General features: G+C 42.9%; 1 protein-coding gene across 1 annotated transcript; it reads left to right on the forward strand.

The window, feature by feature from the left end:
• The first annotated feature begins 450 nt into the window (after positions 1-450).
• Positions 451-5,013, forward strand: LOC124674806 (uncharacterized aarF domain-containing protein kinase 2-like). The gene is made up of 6 exons (XM_047210862.1): positions 451-534; positions 1,112-2,483; positions 2,667-2,933; positions 3,650-3,805; positions 3,945-4,089; positions 4,586-5,013. Exons 1-5 carry the CDS (start codon positions 506-508, stop codon positions 4,047-4,049), a joined length of 1,929 nt encoding a protein of 642 aa, XP_047066818.1. The 5' UTR covers positions 451-505; the 3' UTR covers positions 4,050-4,089; positions 4,586-5,013.
• Positions 5,014-9,458: the final 4,445 nt, after the last annotated feature.

Genomic DNA, 9,458 nt, shown 5'->3' on the forward strand with positions numbered 1-9,458 from the left:
TCTTTTACTTCAGAAACACGAATAGGCTTCTTTTTGAAAAAAAAACTTTGAATTTGAATATGCTTTCGTTGTAGCAGTAGTAATCTGTCACGTACTCACGACCAGGCGAAGTTGGCAACTGAGACACGACGACGGCTTTGACCCTCTCGCCAAGTCGGCCGATTCCGACCCGACTTGGAGCGGGCGAATAAACCATCGTGGATGCCCTCCTCTCCAAGAAAGGACCGTCCAGCGTGGACAACAAATATCGCAAAAACAGGGGCTGCTTCGCCACCGATTCCAACCGACCCGGCGCGCATCTCACTTTCGCCTCTCCCGCCGCCGCCGCTTCGACCTCCGCCGCCGCGGATTGCGGCTCCGGTTTCGACTCTCGTCGCCGCTCCCAGGGTTGGAGCTCTCCGGCGGTCAGGCCTGGTCCGCCCCCGTGCGCGCACGCCGCGCACGCTCCTCTTGGGGTTTTGGCCGTGCGTGGCATGATTCCTGCCGGACTCGCGCGGTGAACCCGATGCTGCGCCTACAGTCCATCGGCGAGAGGTGCGCCTCTTCCCCCCCTCATTCTCGTTTTTTTTCCTCTGTTTCTGCGGGTTTCGTAGCGGGGGAGGTGGATCTTCCGCCGCACGGCACCTGTTCGGTTTCCAGATTGGAACAGATACACGGTTCTGCTTATATAATTTTAGTGTACGGCTATCCCTCGATTTCCTTCTAGTAGTATAACGCACTGAAACCGACTACCAATTTATCCAATTGTGTGTGTCCCGCGTGCAATTGGTAGACATAGCTAGTTTGAAGCTTGGTGGGGGTTGTTTGCTTATACTGTGATGATCAATTTGGGTGTTTTCAATCTAGCTTAAATCCGTCGATTCTGCCACATATGTTTGGGTATGCCGTTTTGTTGACCGGAATAACTAGTTTGAGGCTTCATGCATTGTTGGAACCTGCAAATTTTATGATTAGACAGTTATTAGTGAACACACCTGAACTACATTGCTTGTACATACTGCACAAATTGGGTGCTTAATTCGTTCACCTTGCAAACATAGGGTTTCAGCAAGTCTCAGTTAAGCTTGAAAACATGCAATTTGATGACTGTGCTCTTTACATTTGTGCGCAGGCTGCTGGCCCTCGGAGCAAACAGGCGGGCGGCCCATTTTTCCCAGTCGAGGCACCTCAGCGGCTACTACGCAGCAGCGAGGGACAATGGCCTGTCGACGAGGCGAACCATCCCAGCCGTCTTCTCCAGGATGGTTTCGCATTACAAGGTCGTCGCCAGAAAGAAGGCCGAGGATTACAGCCGCAGACACATGGCTTTCTCCAGAGGCTACGGCTCCTTCTCTGCGGCAGTGTCGAATTCGTCTGCAAGACAGCAAGCCCAGCTGGCGTTTAGGCGGCTCGCTCACACGTACACGTACCGCGGTCCCCGCATCCCGCTGATGAGCCGAGCAGCCTGTGCTGTCACTTTGTCTGTAGCGAGATCGCATATCATCCCTGGGTTCATGGCTCTGGCTTTTGGGAAGATGGCCTTGTCGCGGCCCGTCCTGGCTGACTCGCGGCCGCCCGTGCCCAGAATGGAAGGAATTGTCACCAAGACGCGGGATACTGGCCAGTTCCTGTCGTCCATGCTTCGTTCAGTCTGGGAGAGTATTACCTTGTTTATGAGAGCACTTCATCTGGCGTTCCTCTTCTTCCCTGCAACTGCATTGGCTCCATTTGCTGATAGGTTCAGCGTAGAGTTCAGAAGAAGGTGGCTTTCTCTGGTACGGCGCACCCTCGAAAAGGCTGGACCAGCATTCATTAAGTGGGGTCAATGGGCTGCGACACGTCCCGATCTCTTTCCAAGTGATCTCTGCGTTGAGCTTGCAAAGCTTCACAGCGGAGCTCCGGTGCATGGTTTCGCTTACAGCAAAGCTGCCATCGAGAAGGCATTCGGTCGTAAGCTTTCTGAAATATTTGAGACTTTTGAAGAGGATCCTGTAGCTTCCGGAAGCATTGCACAAATACATCGGGCTACATTGAGAATTAAAGAAGACTCTGACTCTGACTCTGCGAAAAAGAAGAAAAAGAAGAAGAAAAATCAACCTACTGTAAAGCATGTTGCAGTTAAGGTCAGGCATCCTGGTGTGGGAGAATCAATCAAGAAGGACTTCTTACTCATCAATTCTTTGGCAAAAATTTCGAATGCTGTCCCTGGATTGAGCTGGCTAAGGCTGGATGAGAGTGTCCGCCAGTTTGCAGTTTTCATGATGTCTCAGGTTGACCTTTCCAGGGAAGCTGTTAATTTAGGTCGTTTTATACACAACTTCCGGAGATGGAGACATGTTTCTTTCCCAGAGCCATTATATCCGCTTGTGCATCCAGCAGTCCTTGTCGAGTCATTTGAGAATGGAGAAAGTGTTGCTCGCTTTGTCGATGAAATTGAAGGGCATGCTCGGGTGAAGAAAGACCTTGCCCATATTGGGACATACGCATTCTTGAAGATGCTTCTGGTATGTGTTTACTAATTATTTGTATCCATTTTTTCTCATTTCCCCTAAGTACTGGTATTTGTGTGGGGTTAGCCCTTGCAATATCTGCTGTTATGTGTTATGTAACATGTTGTAGTCTTGTAGCTGCTCCAACTCAGTTTGAGGCACTGAATTCTCATTTTATCATTCCCCCTCTTTCTGTAGGAGGACAATTTTATTCACGCGGATATGCACCCAGGAAACATTCTTGTCCGTGTAAATGAGAGCAAGAAGAGGAATATATTTTTCAGATCTAAACCCCATATTGTTTTTCTTGATGTTGGCATGACTGCTGAGCTCTCTGGAAACGATCGTGATAACTTAAAACAATTCTTCAAGGCAGTTGCTATTAGAGATGGGCGTACTGCTGCAAAGTGTACACTACAATTATCAAAAAACCAGAACTGTCCAAATCCAGTGGCCTTTACTGAGGTAAAACATGAAACTATGTTGCACAGCAGTATTTAGAGCTTAATCAGATTTGTCAGTTTGTATATGATATGGTCATCAGATGTCATGCATTATATGTACCTTTATGCATTCTTGTACATTGCTTATCATAGTAGATAAATGCTGGGCTGTTGACGCATCTGGTTTCCTCAATATGCAGACATTATAATACTTTACAGTGTCATGGAGAGTTCAAACTAATTTTATACACTGTAAAATATGAGAAATTTCTACTACTGTATTATTAGGATTTGGGTCTGTGATAACACAAAATTTGACTGGTTTGCTGAGGTGACTGTTGCCTGAGAAATGCCGACACAAGGGATGTAGCCATGTAGCCATGTAGGAAATATTAACCAATGAAAAGACCCTACCCCTGTTGTTAGCTCTGCCAGAAAAAGTGTAGCCCACATGGCACATATATTTGGCAAGTGTTAACTTCTGTATTTGTTGTTATCTATTTGCATAATATGTTTTCCACCCTAGTAGTCTAGCTTCTATTTGCATAATATGTTTCCCAGATGACTCCACCAATTTGATGTCCTTTGCGGTTCGTCTTTTTTATCTAGCCTTTGACTGTCTCATATTTTCTTCTGCATTTTTCTGCTATACTACTGATAGTGCTGTCCTGATCTTGCTATGCATTTTTCTTCAGTTGTAATGAAAATAATCCTATTTTCCATTATTGGTCATGGTAGGAATTGGATAAGACATTTGCTTTCTGGGGAACACCGGAGGGGGACGTTTTTCATCCTGTTGAATGCATGCATCAATTGCTCGACACAGTTCGTCGCCACAAAGTCAACATTGATGGCAACATCTGTACTGTAATGGTTACCATTTTGGTTCTTGAGGTAATGTGATGCTTTATGTTTTCTCTTAACATATGGACTTATGGAAATATTACTAGTGGGTTTGGTTACCGACCGTGTCTAATATCTACCCATAGAAACATACACATTGTGCTTACCATAGCTATTTATTCTTTTGTAGGGGTGGCAACGCAAGCTAGACCCACGCTTTGATATCATGGAGACGTTGAAGACTCTACTAATAGAGAAGGAAGTAAAACAACCACCAATGGATTATTTTGGATAAATCCATTGGTGCTTCTCAATTATCGAAGTACGAGGATCAGGTAATGTAGATTTCAATAACAACTCTTCTTTTTTGTTTAAAAGTGTAACATTGTTTTATTCCAACCAACCTTCTAGCACGAGCACTAGAAATATAAGCTGGGCAGACACACCAGCTCATGAACTCTTAACTGACGCTGCAACTGATTCACATATTTCTTTTCATCGCTACTAAGAAGTTGTCTAGTCTACAAGTTGTTATCTGGTCTGATGATGAGTCAACAGTCTAGTGGTGAGAGGAAGTTGGAGGGGGTAACTTGGTTATAGTTGGCCTCTGGCTGTAGTTTGGTTCCTGCTAAAATTTGGTGCAGGCCATCAACCTGTATCCTTCCTGTGCCAGCTTTTAGAAACCATAGTTGCGCTTTCTACTGTTTCCAAAGTAGATTTTTTTCCCATGGTCTGATCATAGGATATCCATGGTAACTGAATTGCAAACTCACAGCTAGGATATTCAGCAACTCACGATTCTGATATGACTGTTGCATTTCTCCTTGACAGATAAGCAGCGAAAGATGATGGCAGCATGGAGCAGAAGTTGGAATATCTAACTTGTGAAGCAAATTAAACTAATACCCAATGCTGTTACGCACTTATTCTGCCTCTCCTTTTTGAAAGTAGGGTTAGATGCAACTTGCTGCACTGGGTACAGTTTGACAACCTTCAGTGCGAAATTTTTGGTCTGCACCTTGGATGATCAAGTCACTGGGTCTTGTAACCCATGAAGTCTTTTGGTCCACAAACTATACTTATTAGTAACAGTCCTTTCTAGATGTAGTTACGTACATGATAATTATCGAAAACGAACTCTGAACTACGTTGCATAGTAAGTAGTCAAATTGTCTTCCAGGTTTATCTTTTTGTACTTGGCAGCTATGCCATCTGATGTAAATTATGGATTAGGTAGACAAATATCTGAGATTGGCTTAGCTAAAGTTTTTTTTTTTTGGGTATTCTGTGGAAACTTATCGTGGTAACTCGTTAGACATGTACGTGCTTGCATTACATGCACTTTTGCTAGCGCTGAAGTTAGCTGCTGCTTGTAGGGTTGTAGTGGTTGGTGTATGAGCCCGATTAACGGCTGTTATTATTATCTTAGCAGTTGTTGATGTTGTTAGCCCTGCGGAGTTAAAACTTTTGAGAGCTGCGTGTGCATTGCCAGTTGATTGGACTAGACATGCTTTCTGATTTTCTGTTCTATGGCCTTCCTGGAAAGCTAGCATGACACGATGAATAGTCGATGAGGTACACTTTCTATGTGGCCATGTTTGAAACCGCTTTCACTTGTGTTTGTACTGAATGGATTAGGCGTCTGGCTGAATTGAACTGGGCTCGCCGTGCAGACTTTGCGTCGTGTCCAGTTACGGTGGTCGGCGTTGGCAGCTTTGGAGAGGTTCCGTCGGGCCGACGTGTAGCGCACTACTCGACGCAGCTATATCATGCATGAGCTTACCGGTGTAGGCAGAGCAGAGAGAACTGAGAGAAAGATGGCATGAAAGGGCTGTTGCCTGTAGGATCCACGGCATATCTCAGTCAACAGCACGTTTGTGATATCAACTGAGGCTCTGTGTACCCGGAAAGCTGGCTTTGCCGACTCCATTCGGCAATTATTTGTGGCCAGCCTGACAAGTTGGGTCCTGCCACACAAAAATGTGTTCGGCAAAAATAGCTACCGATGGGTGTTGTCATGTTACTGATGAAATCTAGAAGGCATTTTTTTTTTCAATAATATACATGTCCTGGGAGACCTATCTGTCACATAGAAGAAGAGGCCAACGGCCCCTTTGAGATTGAGTAGAAAAGCCACCGTAGGCACATCGTTAGGTATTCGGATCTGTCCAACATACTTCACAGTTTGAGAAATTTTCAAAAACAATCCCACATATGTGCTCTATGAATCTGCAATTTAATTTCTCATGTCAAATGTTTAGCGCTAATTCCGTCCAAATCTAGTGTAATTTTCTCTCAATATGTGTTCTTTAATTTCTGTGCCAAAAACTATATGGCTTGTATTTAGGAACGGAGGGAGTATTTAATATACTTCCTCCGGTTCATATTAATTGACTCTAATATGGATGTATCTAGACACATTTTAGTTCTAGATACATTCATATTGAAGTCAATTAATATGAATCGGAGTATTTAATATAGATTAAATGGTTGAGTCATTAAATTTTGGATAGAGGTAGTATTTTATTTGTCCACTAGATAAAAAAAGGAAGATGCGTAGATCAACTTTTTTACATCTTTGCATATGGTGTAAAAAAGTCAGGAAATTTTGCATGTACAGAGTGAACATCTGTATGTACCCGTGGATAAATTATTTGTTTTTTTTACTCAAAGTGAGTTTTTTTTTTTAAAAAAGGAATCGTCCATCTTCTTCTTTAATATTGAGATGAATCTATGTTGGTCAATACTGTGAACAGACTTCCTGACGCCGAATTGCAAAAGCTAACGAGATGTTTTCCACTCTTCTTTGATCCGTCTGAGGGCCGAGGAACACCCTCGAGACAATTAGGAGTGTGATGTGTCTTGCAACTCGGGACCATTCGGATACCATTCTGATCGTAAATGTCTTGAACTACTAAGTGGTCTAAACTTCGACCCTTTTTTTTGTGTTCTCTGACCATTCACATGGTTAAATATCTCCCCTAGATTTAGGATTCTAACCATAGTCTCTATACCAGAAGCGCTAAAACAAGAAACGATGTTTTAGGGATGTGTAAGTGGGGTTTCACTTCAACATCTCTACTTTAAACTGTTAACTCTTATTTTTATGGAATAAGTGCGATAATAGAATTCACATTTATTAAGTGAAATAAGTGGCATATGTAGAGATGTGAAAGAAGATCCCACTCATCCCATTTGTTTCACTTACACATCACATCTTTATTATAGTTCAACCAAAGCCTACCTCTCATGTATTTGAGCCTTTCAAGTTTCAACGGTGCATGCGTGCACGCGCGCGTGTGTGTGTGTCTGCGTGCGTGTGTGTTTAGACACCTCTTAAGTCTAACCACTAAACTGTAATCAGTAGTAACCAAAACCATGTTGTGCATTATCGGACACAACTTCAACGATTATGATAGTTCATGCTTACCCGAGATATTACTTCTTACTCCCTCTATTCAAAACATATACCACCTCTGTCCATAAAACAATGTCAAAGATATGTCTAAATTCAAAGTATCTAAATTTAGACAAATCTTCGACATTCTTTTATGGATGCAGGGATTAACATTTTAAATTTGCACTCCCGACTGACCAAATTTTGACCACTAATCTTTGTTGAAACTTGAAAGTACAAGTATAGATGATGTCTAAAAACTCAAATAAGTATTATTGTATCCTCTAAACCAGTACATGAGGAGCAGAGAGAGGCGATCGTGAAGAAACCCATTCAGGGTTCCGTCTCCCTCTCCGGCAACGCCATCGGTTCGCTCCGTCTCCGGTGGCTTTCGGTCCTTGGATGGTTTCCGTTTTCCATTTGGGGTTTATTTTCAGTGTCTTTTTTCAAGATGGTAAGGCGGCGGCTACATCTTGAAGTGAGAATAAGGTCCTCCCCCACTACAAGAAAAATGTCATGTAGAGACGTCTATGTTAGAGGCTAGAGATGCAAAATTTCATCTCTACATAGTTGTAAAGACGCTACTATAAAGCGTCGTAGAAGCGTCTTCTTATGCACCGTCTCAAATATCGTAAAGACGTAGTGGTAGCGTCCCAAAACTAAAATGAGACGTTTTCAAAGGCGTGTTTATCTAATAGAGGCGCTTCGTAGATTCCCAACATATCGTCTCTACCTGCATTGGGTCGCTTTATTGCATCCTTGAATGGAGTTTATTTTGTGTTGAATACAATTAATTTATTCATGAAATATTTGCAAAAATTGAACGAGTGGACAACATTTGACTAATCAAATTCTATTCATCAATAGACAGAAGGCATTACAAAAATGCAGTGTACCGCAGAAAAATATCATTATATCATTTGACGGCAATTCCACTTTACAAGTGAAATGTACATCTTTACAAAGATTTACACACACGACTGAACAATACAGTACATTGGAACTTTCTCATACATTTTCTAACCAATGGGAATAATCTGGTAAGATCTCCAAATCATCTGTTCGTCCGGTTCATCGCTAATGCAGACCTTCGTTGCTCTCTACAAAGCAGCTTGAAAAATCTTCACAAAAAGTATCCCGCAAAGGGACAACTGCAAGAGAAAAATCAATAGGTATTATAATATAAATTTTAGAGCAACTTAATAATATTCTTATGATCTCAGAATAAATACCATTTACCGCGTGCAACATTATTTTTCTATCCTGGAGTTCCAATCTGATGGAGGACTACACATGCGTATAGTAGACGAGTCTAGCAAAACCTGATCCTGTTTGTCGATAAATCCAAAATGTCAAGGCGTTAGTTCCAGTACATAATTCGAATCTCGGTGCATTAAAATAATTATACTAATAAAAGTTACTTTGTGTAGCTCGATGCAGTTGGTGCCCAGCTTTGCATACTACCTCCATGTGCTGGTTCATTTATCTTCTGAGAAAAAATACCTCAATAGTCAATATCTATGACCAACGGATAAATAAGAGGACGGACACTAATCTGCACCATACAAAGAAATGTTTCAGAGATCTTAGAGGGGAGAAGTGGGATAGGTAACTACTCGCAGACAGAAATAATTAAGGCGGCTAGGGCCAATGAAGAATGATGATCGACTCCAACGGAAAGGAAAATTGATCGGCTCCAACACTCGTCGCCAACAAAGGGTTAATTTACTCGGCAAAAAAAAAAACTCACCAGATTCAGCGATGACCGAGTGCAGCAAGCGGATATATCCTCAGAATCGTACTCGCACGGGTCTCCGGAGATGCGTATAGGAGTATTAGCAGTTAGCACCTATGGCCGCCGGAGGAGAGAGTGCACCGCACAGGGCGCAGCGCGATTGGATCGGATGGCGCCGTGGCGGCGGCTTAGGTTTAACACGGGGCGGGGAATATAACTACTTGGCGTAATCCTGGATGAGTGCCGATCTGTAGGTTATTGAAAGTCATTTTTTTAGCATGTAAATTCTAAACTTTAGGACGATCTATGGTGCCTCTCAATAAACGTCTTAACAAACAGCTCAACTACGGATGTAGAGACGAAATAGAAAGCGTCAAATGCATAGCGTCTCTACATGACTCACCCTATACTCACTTTGGTGTTGTGTCAAGCGCTGGCGGAGGGTGCGTGGAGTTGTACGTCCGTGGATCTCCTGAGATTATCCTTGCTCTGGTGTTGGTCATTCTGGGCTTTACCACGATGACTTTCGATTTATCAACTACAACAAGTTCCACTACGATAAACTTTTCCTC

This window comes from Lolium rigidum, chromosome 7 (assembly GCF_022539505.1).
Source record: "Lolium rigidum isolate FL_2022 chromosome 7, APGP_CSIRO_Lrig_0.1, whole genome shotgun sequence".
Taxonomy (NCBI): Eukaryota; Viridiplantae; Streptophyta; class Magnoliopsida; order Poales; family Poaceae; genus Lolium; species Lolium rigidum.

Coding starts and splice junctions, on each gene's coding strand:
- LOC124674806 (XM_047210862.1), top strand. CDS start 506: ATGCTGCGCCTACAGTCCATCGGCGAGAG. Junction 535..1,111: donor CTACAGTCCATCGGCGAGAG/GTGCGCCTCTTC, acceptor ATTTGTGCGCAG/GCTGCTGGCCCTCGGAGCAA. Junction 2,484..2,666: donor CATTCTTGAAGATGCTTCTG/GTATGTGTTTAC, acceptor CTCTTTCTGTAG/GAGGACAATTTTATTCACGC.